The sequence below is a fragment of the Arvicanthis niloticus genome, chromosome 4, assembly GCF_011762505.2.
Source record: "Arvicanthis niloticus isolate mArvNil1 chromosome 4, mArvNil1.pat.X, whole genome shotgun sequence".
Classification (NCBI taxonomy): domain Eukaryota; kingdom Metazoa; phylum Chordata; class Mammalia; order Rodentia; family Muridae; genus Arvicanthis; species Arvicanthis niloticus.
Window position 1 is genome coordinate 78,332,101 of NC_047661.1, and position 14,289 is coordinate 78,346,389.

General features: G+C 40.2%; 1 protein-coding gene across 5 annotated transcripts in view; it reads left to right on the forward strand.

Moving 5' to 3' along the window:
* Wars2 (tryptophanyl tRNA synthetase 2, mitochondrial) overlaps positions 1-14,289 on the forward strand; it is an 85,952-nt gene that overhangs the window by 24,295 nt on the left and 47,368 nt on the right. The window contains exon 2 of one of the 5 annotated variants that reach the window (XM_076933021.1): positions 785-866. The exons of the other annotated variants lie outside the window; for them this stretch is intronic. Coding sequence (XP_076789136.1) covers positions 795-866 — 72 coding nt within the window. The 5' untranslated portion in view covers positions 785-794. The remainder of the gene's footprint in view (positions 1-784; positions 867-14,289) is intronic. 5 annotated transcript variants of the gene reach the window in all.

The following is a 14,289-nucleotide window of genomic DNA, read 5'->3' on the forward strand; positions in this document are numbered from 1 at the left end:
CAGCAAGCTACCCTTTCCAACACAGGTGCAGTCGCAGTCTGCGTGTGCCTTTCTGTTTGCTTGACCGTTCCCTACTCAAAGCCCTGCCATGCTCGCCTCCACTCCTCAGTGGCTCCTTGCTTACCTGTAGATTGCCTCCGTTCTTTCTTGACCTAGAGACCAGAATAATCCTTAAAAGATGCAAATCTGATCATATCCCGACTACTTAAGGTCATCGAATCTGTTCCCAGTCTGGCTCCTTGCCCTAAGCTCCTTGCTGTAAGTCATCTGCTGGTCCTGCTCTTCTACCTCCTTTCCAGTGCTCTTCTCCCCTGGAAGGCTGCACTCCTCTTTGCTTCCTCTTTGTTCTTGCTCTGTTTGTTTTTGCCTTTCGCATCTTAAAATATTGTTTTCCTTGTTTTTTTATTTTAAAAAATTTGAGGCAAGAACTCAATCCTTCTGCCTCTGCCTTTTGAGTTCTAGAATTACCAGCATGTCCCACCATGCTTGGCTTCTCTTCGCCTCTTCAGACCAGAGTTCAGATGTGTATTCCAGGATTCTGCACACATGCTCTGTCTGAAGAAGGTGTTCCTTCATCATGCTCCTGTCTCTCTCTCTCTCTTTTCTTCTTTCCTGGTCCTAATTTCAGTCTTTATTTATCACACATATCCTCTTTTTTTTCCCCCAGATCTTTTCCTGGAATTTAAGCTTTATAATATTAGGACCTTAAGGTTGTAGTAATCGGAACTGTGTTTTGCTATTTGAGTTTATAACTTTAAATAATCCTATACCCTCTGGTTCTCAGGAGGAAGAGCATGGAGACAAAGAGATTTGCAGACAGGCTTTTAGACAGGGGAGAGAAAGGGCCCCAATATCATGGACACAAGGTAACTATAATGAGTTTGCTGCATGGGGGGACACTTGGTAACTATAACGAGCTAGCTACATTTCCATGTACTGACCAGGGAGGATGCCCTTGGCATGTGGTCACCACAAATGCAAGCAAGTACAAGGTAATTCATGAGAGCAGGTTTGCTTGGTGTACCTTTACCACTGACTTTCTGGTAAAGATGAGTGAGCATTACTCCTGTCATGATGTTGATGCCTTTGCCAGGTCTAACATAAAGAAGAAAAGAGGAGTTTTCAAGCTCTTCTATGTGGTTCTGGATTTGCCTTGTTATTAGAAGGTCTGTGTTAATCTAATGAATGTAGGTCTGTGTAAATTTAATGAAGCGAAGAAGAGAAGAAAATGCAGTCAGTCTGACCAGAAGTTCAGGGATGCTCCTGTAATGGCCTGTTTGCTTCCCTCCCCAAGAAAGTTCTATAGAGATACATGCACAACGGCAGCAGCACATGAGAACAGAAAGACTATCCTGGTATCTGTGTGGCTCTTGGTTTACCCACTCAAACTTTGGAATGTGAATTACCAGCTACCTTAGATAGAGGGTGCAAGAGACCAGCCTGAGCTACTGGATTCAGGAAGAGGCAGAGAGCTGGGCCAGGCTTAGAGTTGACTTGTAGGCTAAGCTCCCCTGATAAAGGCATGGCCTAGCCATGGATCAGTTCCACAGAATCCTTTCATCCAAGCCCCAAACAAGAGCAGATGAAGAGAGGAGGTTTTCTTTTCCATGAACATCACCTGCCAAACAGGAAGAAGTTGGAAACTGCTGTAGGGTGGTCCCCTCGAGGCTATTAAGAATAAACAAATCTGGAAACAACAAAGACAAACTTGAGAAAATGAAAGATCCTAAAATATAAACAATACAGTATAGATTCATGGGAATGAAAACAGTTGTTTTATGATTTTTTCAGGTCTTTTTATTGTTATTATTTGTTGCTTAAGATATAAAATAATAGATTTTATCATGACATTTTTCAGACATTAAAAAGGATGACAAAAGTGTCAGTTGGAAGATACAGAGAGATCTGTGAAGAAGAAAGACAGCAGCACAGCAAGGCCTTGGATTAGGGTCAGGGGTCATTTGTGGTTTCAGAAGTGCTTTCAGAGAGCTGAGCATAGTGCCTCACCTGAAACCAACTGCAGCACTCAGGAGACTGAGGCAAAGGACTGAGAGTCTGACAACAACCTGGATTACATAGTGAGATCCTGACTCACCTTTAATTAGGAGTATAGTAATTCTATGGGTGAGAAGCCAAATTGTAGTCCAAGTTAAGGTGAGTGTCAAGTATGGGACTGTCATTGGAATGTTTAAATAGTGTGAAGGGAGAGATAGCCCAGCGTAGGAGTGTGCCTCCTTATGCTTCCACATAGTAAGAAACACTGGAAGGCCCTGGGAAGTGGGTAGGGAAAAGAAGCCAGGCATGGTGGCACATGCCTGAAGTCTCACCACTCTGGAATGAGAGGCAAGAAGATTGCTGTGAGTTTAAGGCCAGGCTAGGCTACACAGTGAGTTTCAGGTCAGCTTGAGCTACAATATAAGACTCTGTCTCAAAAATTAGTTGGTTAATTAAAATTTAAAAGATTGGGGGGGGGGGCATTTGAGCAATCCTAGATAAAAAAGGAAAGCATTTAGATCCAGCATGTGTCCTGCTTCTTGTAGCTCTAAACTGCCCTAGCTGGGATGCCACATACATACAGGCAGTATTTATAGTTCTTATAGTCACTGAAGAGCCTGTGTCTTCTGGCTCTTGCCTCCTCATCAGAATGTTCTAGAGACATTGAAATGATTCACTTCTCTCTATTTAAAGTGAACAGTGGTCTCACCCATGTGTTAGACCTACTTCCTACAGTCTTGTGTTAAGCAAGTAGACATCAGGGTTTCTAATGTGCCTTTTTATTAATGAAAGATTTTAAAGTGAAAGGACAGAGATGGATAATGGGGGTTTTTAATTGATTTATTTATCAGTGTTTTACCTGCATGTATATCTGCATACCACGTATATTCCTGGTGCCTGCAGCAGCCAGAAGAGAACATCAGATCCTGTGGAACTGGACTTACAGATAGATGGTTGTGAGCCACACTGTGGGTGCTGGGAACCAAGCCTGGGTCTTCTGGAAGATCAGCAAGAGCTCTTAACTTCTGATCTGTCTCTCCAGCCCAGAAACAGATTCTATTTGAAAAAGGAAAATAAAGACGCTTCTGGCCTTTAATATCTCTATTGTAGTATTAGGGAAAGTAATTGATTATAATTTACTCATTGATCCAGTCATTATGTGTCAAGGGCTTCAGGATGTGATAAGCATGCACAAAGTTCTGGACTCAGTCACCAGCTACAGAAACAATAATGGCTAAACTCAAATGAAAATAATAAAACCACAGATACAAAGAGATTGATTTTAAAAACAATAATGATATATCAAACAACTATAAGACAGAAAATTTTATAAGGAGAGGCTAATTAACTATGATTTGTTTGCATTTTTTAATAGTCTTCATTAAAAAATAGTATGTGTCTTGTTTTGGTCCAAATGAACACACTAATATTCCAAATTGGTTACTTCCAAAGAGGAACATTGAAATGATTATGATGCTTCGATAAGCCTTCCTCTACATTTCGGTCAGCATTAGATATTTGTCCTTGAAGAATGCTGAAAGGACTGAGCTGTTTCTCCTGGTCCTTTGCTCATTAGGAACCATCACAGTAGAAGCCCTGACCCTGTGAACCACTGCAGCAGCAGATGAACAAAGAACGAACTAGATTCCAAAATATTTTGTTTTCAGATGTTACTTGTTGTGTTGAAGTCATCATCCAACATCTGATTCTAATTTTGAGATTCTTAATTTGTTCTTTTTAAAGATTCAGTTTTTAAAAAACATAAACACATTTCCACTCAGTTTTCCCATGAACCCCATCCCATAACTCAACTCAAAACATCCTGCTCTACAGCACCCTGCTGTGTTCCTCCAATTGCTGGATTAGGACCGCCCTAATGTCTGCTCGGTAGACAGACACACACAGTGCTTGTCTCCATAACAGCACAAGTGCCCTGTGCTGTAGACTAGACACATACTCAACCTAAATGCAGAGCTCATCAAATGAGGCTGAATTCACACCCCGCCCCCAGCTCCCTGCATCCCTTTGATGAAATACATATGAAAGTGTAACATGCAGTCCATGCTGAACCTTTCTTGCACTGTAAGGTGGGTTGAATACTTATAAAGGCTTATAAAAGTAGTTACCACATTTTATTATAAATTCAATTACATTTTATTGCATTAAGACGATATTCTAGTAGTTGTCAATATTCGCGTGTTTGTATAGGGAGCCTGAAAATGATCTTTTGAAAATCCCCTGTGCTGATCTCAGTACATGCCCTCTGCTCATCCTCCTCCCCTAGGCCTCCTATGTGCCTCAGATCGCAGGGCTGGACTGCTCATTGCTGCGTTTTGTAAACCTCATAGGGTCTTGGTTTCTGTTCCATTCATTTTATTAATTTACATACATTGAAACTCGCCCACTCTGATGGTGTTAGGGACCGGAATGCCACTGCTTGGTGAGGTATGTAGGGTGAATAAGTTACAGTGTGTTACATACAGGGTGAGTGCTCCATTGATAATTATAGCTTGGTGATATAAGTGAAAGACAGATATAGCTACAGCATGCTAAGTAAGTGTTTATGGGACCAAGTAAGTAACTTATCCTGTCTGGAACATTTAGAGAAGATGCCAGTAATGGGCGATATCTCAAAGAGTAACTTGGAATTCATCAGATGGGGAGAGGGAAGCCAGGAAGAGGTACTGTGTGTGGAAAAGTATAGTATAGAGAGTGGAGAGTTAGAGAAAATGTAGCTTTCCCAAGGAAGTAAAATCACTAATATCAAAACATGACTCTGATGCTTTTCACAAGAGGTGCCCATGGGTTAGAGTCTGAGGCAAGCAGTGCTGTTGCTTGTGACATCAAGTATTTTACCCTCAGTGACTGCCTAGCAGTCTTTGTCACCTGCAAGATGCACTTTCAAACCTGACAAGTGACACCGTGAATAAGAAAGGCATTGCATTATTTATGCTAATTATTGTACCTACTTAAATGTAGTTGTAGAGAATTATGAACAATATAAAACTTCTAGTTGGGAAGAAATCTCAGAAGCTCACAAATGACATTTAGAATTGTATGGTTGGAGGGAGTACTACTTTGTGGTGAAGCTGTTGAGGAATAATTATCAGTTTTGACTCAAAGGATATTTACAAAAATAGAATGTGATGATATCAAAAACATAAAATATATAGGTAAAAATAACATCTGTGTAGAAGGTACATTGGAATAAAAGCATATGCTACAAAAGTAACTGCTGGATGTTTCATTGGTGAGTAGAGGCAGCCTTCTGAAGTTATCAGAAAGGCACAATGAAATGTGGAAGAGGGCAACTGTCTCGGTTTACACACTCACCCTTGATCACTGTGAGAGGGCACACATTCTAAGCACATTATTAGAACAAGAGCAACAAAACCGTGTGCTGTTATTTCACAGGTTGGGGCTTGCTTCGGTTTTATTCACCAATATGTGATTCACTGACTTAACAGAATGAGAAATTATAAACAATCAAGAAAGAAAGGCTTTCTTAATTACAGGATGTTAAATTTGGTCAGGCTTGAAGACAGCTAAGGCTGTCAAGTTACTTCACACATATACATGACAGAGTGAGTGTAAGCCACAATCTGGATGGTGCCACTGAACACAAGCAGAAAACTGTCCTTGATGGCAGAGTTTCCGAGGAAGAGGCAAGTCCTCATGAATGCAAAACCGAAGCTGATTAGTGAGCTTGAGCAACAGAAAACTGATATGCTTTTGAGAGCAGTACCTCTTTGATAGCATCCTCTCTGTGTCTGGATGCACATTACCAGCTTTCTTCCAAAGTTTTATAAGAGACCCAAAGATAGGACCTGCAGGAAGCAATGTGGCATGTCAAAAATATATTGGGCTATTTGTTCTCTAACGTTATGGGCTGTCATTGAGACATTCCAGAGATTATTGGCATGTGCTTTTGAACATAAAGGGGGATGGTGGATTAATGATCAGCTGACACTGATTTGCAAATTTGAATCCCCTTCCCCCCAAGTTTATTAATTATAATACGGTGTTTTAAGAATTCTTTCTAAAGAGCTTCAAAGAAAAATCAGACATGTGTACTTGGTTTTTCAAAAGTTAAAGAAATAGTTCACTGTTTATTTTCTTTAAAAGAAACCTATATCTCAAAACCATTTGTGCTACAGTGGTTATGAAAAAAAAAAAAAGAAAACTGTTAAAAATTCAAAGGAAACAAAAGGTATTTTAGAGAACAGCAGTAGATCGTGGCCATTCAAGTAATGTATGTCCAGAAACTCCACTAGAAAAATGGTATACAGTGAGTAATTCTCATCAGAAAAAATATACATATTGTTTGCTAAGTTCACATTGACATTTTTCTGAGTGATTATCCATAATGGAAATTCCAGTGGTGCTGTTTAAAGTGGAAGAAATAAATGGGGTTAAAGTGAAAACCATGTGCAGTAGTTTTAAAGAATCAATGCAAATATGACCCTAGAAATTTGAACTGATCCCAGAACAAAATAACAGCAACTTCAAATATGATTACACCCTCTTAGTTGATCTGTGCTGTTTATTTGATGTGGTCAGTCCAATAATGCTGCTTGCAACATAGCACCACTACCTATATACAATTGTGGTTTGGCCAATCACCATAGGCAGTTCAGTGTTTTCATCCTGATCTGCCTTGCCTGCAGCACCAGCCCTTACAGCTCTGGATAAGAGGTTCCATGCCAGGCTCACTCTAGAAGGGAGGGCAGCCAGATTATAGATCTCAGACGTCTGCACATCTCTTTGTTGCACTAGCGGAGCTTACTGGTTTTCTGAGACTTCAATATAAAAGTGCTTTAACCCTGTGAAGTAGCACTTGGTACAACAGGAGCATCTCTCACGGCTCTGGGGTTAAAGGCAGATAGAAATGTGGTCTGCAGGGTATCTATTCACCTTGGAACTCTATCACTCCAGCCTCTCCTTACATCCAACATGGCTACCTTTCCTTTTCACCACTGTCCATCTCTTGTAAGGAAACTGTTTACAGCTCACTCAAGTCAAGAATGGCCTCATTCTAACAGTTGATTTCTGCAAAGACTTATCTTCCAAAGTTTTATTTTAACAGGAAGGGTGATGTGTAGGAGGAGCTAAGGTGAGAGGAGTACTGAGAGGAAGAGAAGGAGTAAGGAGAGGAGGAGAAGAAGGAGAGGAGAAGCTAGGTGACGAGAGAGAGAAAGGGGGGAGACAGGGAGGCAGATGTTCATGTATCTCCACCAGTCAAAGATAGTTGATATATCTAGGTTGGGTAGTGGGTTACACCTCTGATTGAGCATTACCAAACTTATAAAGCCTTTGATTAACATTTTTAAAAAAGTGTATAAATGCAAAAAGGAAAAGGGGGCATGGGGTAGGGGTTTTCTAAAGGGGGGGAGGGAATGGGGAAAGGGGATGGCATCTGAAGTGTAAATAAAATATCCAATAAAAAATGAAAAAAAAAAGACTCATCTTCCAGATAAGGTCATAATATGGAGCTTCACATAGACATGGATTGTCAGGGGAACATAGGTAAGCAGTAGAAGTACTGTATGTTTAATTTTACCCAGAAACAAGGTCAGTTGTTATATAAATATTTCTTCGGTTTTGGACACTGAACCACAGATCCTAAAGGTTCTGACTATTCTTACTGAGCTAGTTTACCATAACATTGACTGTAGTCCAAAGCTGCTTAATTTAAAAAGGAAGTGTTAAAGGCAAATCACCAACGCACAATTTTTCATGAGATTTTTCATTTGCTTAATTAAGGTCAGTTCATGGAGACACTTGCCTTTGCCATGCTACACTAAAGCAAGGAGTTTGGGCTTAATCTGGGAAAAGAACAACTGGGGGTCACTATCTTGAAAAGACAGTTCAGCTGATGGTATAGACCCTACAAAGTCCAAAGTAGTTCAGACGTCAGAGGAGAGATGGGAAAGTAACAACGAGCCCTGTTGCTTTTGTAGCTGCTTAGCTGGTAATGATGCTAGCTAAAAGTTTTAGAAGCTATGCTTACTGCTTCCCATAATTTCAGTTAACTCAGTCATTCTGGATTTCTGAAGGGGTTGAAGACCTATAGTCTCATAGCCAATCCTGGCTATTTGCTTTGAGAGAAAAGATCTGAGTGGATGGTTTTCAGCTGACATTCATTCTAAAGCCAAAAAAAAAAAAAAAAAAAAAAAAAGCCAGGTTCAGAACTAAGTGTTTTACTTAGGAGAGATGACAGAGATTCTGGCTAGTCAACAAAATGATGGACTGGATATTAGGACTATCTTGTACCTCACTGGTACAATTAGGAATAATTATGCTCTAATTGTATTTTGAGAGAAAAGTTTTATTTTAACAGGAAGAGTGATATGTAGGAAGAGCTAAGGGGGAAGGAGTACCGAGAGGAAGAGATTAAGGAGAGGAGAAGATGAAGGAGAGGAGAAGCTAGGTGGTGAGAGAGAGAAAGAGGCGGGGCATGGAGGCAGATGTTCACGTGTCTCTACCAGTCAAAGATAGTTGATATATCTAGGTTGGGTACTGGGTTACACTTCTGATTGAGCATTACCAAATTTATAAAGCCTTTGATTAACATTTTAAAAAATTGTATAAAAGCAAAAAGGAAAAGGAGGCATGGGATAGGGGTTTTCTAGGGAGGGGAAATGGGGAAAGGGGATGGCATCTGAAATGTAAATAAAATATAAAATAAAATAAATGATGCTAGCTAATATTTATTGAGTGATTCATATGCACTTTTGATATACCCCTGTGTTTAATTCCTGTAATAATCCCATTGTGTAGAAATAACTGAAATCATAAATGCTTGCTAAAAATCACCCAGGTAGTAGGGAAAGGAGTCAGGGATTAATACTCTAGAATGTAGCAAGGGAGAAGAAGGATTTGATGTCATTCCTGGACTGAGCAGGTTTGGAAGGAGATAGCCAGATTATGAGGTTGGGCTACAGTATTGTACTTGATGGGCAGCTGGTTAGAAATGCAAATGGCTATATCACATAGGTGGCTCTGACTGTAAAGGGATGGCAGTCATATTTTCCATTAACACTCATCTGCTCTGAATAATATAGTATTCAAAGCTATGGTGAAACATGAAAAATAATACTTTTAAAAGAAGCACAGTACTTTAAACAGGGTGAAATGTTTGTGGAAGTGAAAGGATTCTAGGATCCTTTTTAAGTTAAGTAAGTAGATACCATGTTGAGAACTTTGTGGAATTCTTTTCAGCCAAATAGATAGAGAAAAGGAATTTGTGACATACTTGGGGCCTGCTGGCTAATAAGTGAGTGTAGTTTGTCACAACCCCTTGCACTCACCCTGGGCTCCACTTTCCTACAACCTCCCCCCCCCACCCCCATTGCTCTAACCACAGGTTGTTTCACTTCAGACCTGATGGCTTGTGGGAACTGCTTTGTCAGAATCATTAAAGAAAGAAATGCCTGTGAATTCTCCTCCTGAAGCACTGCCTGTTTTCGGTGTCGTTTTGGTCTCATTAATCAGCATTGCAGCAAGGCAGACACTGTGCTGTGTATTTTACTGTCCCCAGCACAGCGGCTTCTCCATCTCTGCCCCCAGGCTGACGCATTGGGGAAAAGGAGAGAGGGAAACCATCAATCTTCCCAGTTGCTCATGTCAGCAGTGAGTCCTTCCCCCTTCCTGTTGGCTGGGTCTCTCACCACCTGTGTTTAGAATTAGCACCGAAGCTGCTGCCCAGATGAATGAGAACCACTGTCCTTGTCACCTGCCCTGGTACGGGCCAGCACTCCTCAGTGAAAACAAGTACATCAGGCAGTTATCTCGAGTGGGAACAGGGAAGCAGAGTCACATGTCTACCTTAGATGACTTTTATAACATAAAATTAAAGTAGGATTTAGGTCATATAATTTAGAAGGTTAACATAATCAGTGGCTCCAAGAGGTAAAAGCCAATAATTTTCCTGAGCACCATCCTCCCAGGATTGTTTGCAGCTATCGTTGATTGATGTACCTGGTTCAAGGCCTGTCTGTTATCTCCTGTCCATTCACTACTCACTCAACCTTCCTGAAACTCCATTTGTTCTTTTGTAAAATAACTGCATAGGAGCTTTTGCAAGGATTGAGACACAACTTATAACCTTGTTATATTGCTATTGCCAAAAGTTCTCACCAAATGTTAGCTAGTGTTGGACCTCCTTGCTCAAATAAGAATGTATCATCAGATAGATTAAGTGATATAAGAATTAGAGGACATAGAAGGAATTTGGCCCTAGCACTCTCTAATTCCCAAACTTTAGATTATGCTGCATTGTTTCTAGTGTATTTACAGTTTGCAGATGCTAATAACTTCAATTTGCAAACTGTATAAACCAGTAGATGCTATGTTTTTATTTCTCAGGACATAAAATAAACATGGTTACTCATGTTTGTACGAGACTCTCAGTTACATGCCAATCACTCAAGCTATATGCTCACAGATTGGATTTGTGCTTTCTTTTTAAATTTGATGACAGAAAGTGACTCTGCCCTTAGAAAACTAATACAAGTTATCAAAAATAATACAGAATATCAAAAAGTCCATGTGAATTACTCCCATCCCCTCCTAGCCACTAGTAAGCCATGTGTGACTCTCCCTCCTCCATCTGATTAGCCCATGCTGACACTGAGTGGCTGTGCGTTAAGCAGTGTCCTTGTCCCCTTACACATGAAGAGATGTTGTAATTCCCACAAGGAAGTAGTAGATCAAGTGCCTACAGGGCTGGTATTAGACTCCTGTGTTCTGGTGAAAGAGTTGGGATTCTCCCCTCCACCAATATACACAGTATTTTCTTTCTTCTTATCTACTCTATTATATAATCTCTTTGTGTTGCACAAAATGAAAACTATAATTTCTTTAAAATTTCCCCTGCTGGTGGATAGTAATTGCTTGGAGTTCTTTTATAACCAAGAGATGATGTAACACTAGGTATTCTATATTCTTCTTGGATAAATATTTCTGCAGGACAGATGTCCTTATTGAATGAGCAATTGGATAAAAATAAAGCACTCATATTTCTGGTCCCCACAGGTAACTTATGAAGGGATCTTACTATGAACCTGGTACCACAGGTTTCCATACCAGAAACCCTTCCAAAGCCTCCTAGCCGTGAGAGGTAGGTACTGCTGCTGTCTTCACATGTGGATGCTCAGGACCACATAAGCAATTGAGCAGAGATTTGAATCCAGGAAATCTGGCACAGATTCTCAATTCTTAATCTCAAGACCTTTTTTTCTCCATACTCTGTTTCCATGCATGAAATTCACCTTATGTCTTCTAAAGGTTCAGAACCCTGAAGTAGTCACAAAATCACAGTCACTTCATAGGGTTTGAGGGGTTATTTGCTTGTTCGTTTGAGGTAGGAGTTTCTCTGTATATTCCTGGCCTGGCTGTCCTGGAACTCACTCTATAGAGTGGGATGGCCTTGAACTCAGGCTCGATCTGCCTCTGCCTCTGCCTCCTGAGAGCTGGGATTTTGTACATTCTGTGTAAGAATGTTTGACCTTTCAGCTTCACTTGATTAAGGCTGCCTGTTACTAGCTCAAGCTTGGATTGGCTCATAAGACCCAACCCCCATACCCTAGAGAATTTACCTAACGACCTATGGAAATCAGAAATGCAAGTGCTTTATTTTTATAATGCTTATTTAGAAATATTCATACAAGAATACAGGATATCTAGTGTTGCACTATCAATTATAAAAGAGCTTGAGTGTTGACTCTAGACTCTGGTGAGAGATAGGAGTCAAGAAGTATTGCCAAACAGGGACATGGATAGAACAGAGAATGCCAGCCATGGAGAATTTCATCTTCTACTTATCCCAAGCATGTTTTAAAGATCTCTTTGTGAAATCCAATGCATTCAAGCTTTCTGAATCCACAAGCCATATAAAGCAAGAGTGGTACAGAAGCCATTGTCCTACACTTAACTAACATTTATTAGGTACCCTTAATGCACCTGAACCTGTATTGTTTCCTCGGGATATAAAGATGAAAAGGACAGCCTCTGCCCCAGAGGAGCTTGTGTCCTAGCTGGGAAAATATTTACTAAGCAAGCAAGAAAGTATTTGTGAAGTTTCTGATATGGTTTGTGCAATAGTGGAAAACTGATGAAGAGATCCATTCTGCTGGTGAGAGGGATACTGTGGCTAACAAAACTGCATATGCGTGTGTATGTGTGTGCATGCATGTATTTAATGGGTATAGAATTAGGGAAAGTTTATTATTGCTTGATGATCAGGAAGTATGCTCATGGCAGAAAAGGAAAGAGGTATTCTGCAGTGATAACCAGAGTGTGCACCAGGGGTGTACTATGGTCCTCCCTGCATAGTGATAGGATGGTATGAACTGCCATGGTGTTGGAGCCTCATCCCAAAGAAGGAATGAAAGTTTTTGCTAACTTAGTATGTGGTATTTCCACTTTTATCCCAGCCTTTCTTTTTAAAGAGCATGTGTGTGTGTGTGTGTGTATGCTTCATTTTGAAAATAGATATTTTGAAGAGCTTATATATTCATATATATGTATATAAATTCATGTAGGAATATATATACATATGAATGCTTGGGAAACACCTTGAGCCAAATAGATTTGGGTTACTTTTTGAAGTGATCTTTGATGTTGGCTGGGACAAGCAAATGAAAAGATACCTGTTGATTCTTCTATTATGTAACCAAGGGAGAAAGGAAAAGGGAAAAACTAAAACCAATCAGTGTAAATCTGATCTTCACGTATTATGTCTAAGGGCTTTCTTATAAGTAGACAACTCTCAGACACTAGCAAAAGAATTAATGTCCTCAAATGAGTAGCTGAAGAAGAGACTTTAGGTATGCATTGAGGTCTGAATGATGGTTTTAATTGATGATTTAATTCCTAATCATGTCATCAGAGGAAGTCTTGCTGGAGTATGTCTCAGTGCTGACATAAGTTCTGGTTCTGCAGTGGCGTGAATAGTCCTGTAAGTTCCATGTGGTTTTTGACATTAGAATAGCCACAAGGCTAGAACAGCATAGCACCAATGATGGAATCTGACTTCTGGTCAGGAATCCCACTCTGTCAAGTGGCATCCTTTACCATAACGTCATCTTTCATGTTGATCTGGTCCATAACTGAGGTCAGACTCAGTCATTGGAATTTCCAGGGCTGACTGATTATCCACTTCTGGGAAATCCAAAGTATACCAGTACTCACAATCAAAATTCATATGTCCCATATCATTTGCTGTTCTGTTTGGGCAATTTACATTAAGAAGCTCTGCTTCTTCCTGGGAATTCCCATGTGGGAGCCATTGATGAGAAAGCATCGTGAAATCCTTGAAAGAATTTGCAGGAAAATGGATAGAGCTGGAAATTATTAGATTAAGCAAGGTAACCCAGATTCAGATAGAAATCACATATTCTTTTATATGTGGAGCGTGCTTGTGTGTGTGTGTGTGTGTGTGTGTGTGTGTGTGTGTGTAGGGGTAAGATTGGATTAGATAATGAAATGAGAAAGGGAATTACAAGAGTACCGCCAGACCATCTCAGACCTGCCAGCTCCCGACACTGAGACTTCCTATTGCTATGAAAGCTTAGACATGGTAGATAGCAAGGCTACCTCCTAGCAAGCTCTTCTTTATCCAAATTAACCCAAGTGTTCTAGTCCATGTCTGCCTCATGGCCCAACACCTCTCACTCAGTCTTGACACCTATTCCTTCCATGTCCCTGTCACACTGGTGAATCCTTCGCACCAGATTTTTCCCATAGTCCCTATTTTTGCCCAGAAGTCTCTCCTTTCCTCTCTGGCCTCAGCTATTAGCCATCAGATCTTTGTTACAAAATACTGATGCAACATTTGACATGTAAATAAATAAAATAGTCAATAAAAAAAACCAAAAAATATATGTGGCAAATAAAAGCAAAAAACCAAAATACTGCTACGAGTGATGATCTGTAAGACTAACAATGCGAAGGTCTGGATAGCACTCAGTTCTCTGCTATACAAAAATCAACATTTGAATAATACAGAGTCAACATTTACACAGTGCACAAAAAGATGAGCCCAACAAAGTTAAGGATGTGGAGAAGGCAGTGGGGGCCTGTGACAGGAAAGGAGAAATGAGACTGAGACCGAGGAAATAAAGGTAGGTGAGCACAAGAGGAGTCAACCAGGGAGGCAGCGAAGGCATGTGGGGAGGAGAACTTAAAAAAAAAAACTAATTTTGTTGGCAATGCAGTAACAAAGCCCAGTGCTATATATATTGATTTAAGAATATTAAAAATAAATAAATAAAACAGCACCTTTGGCTCGAG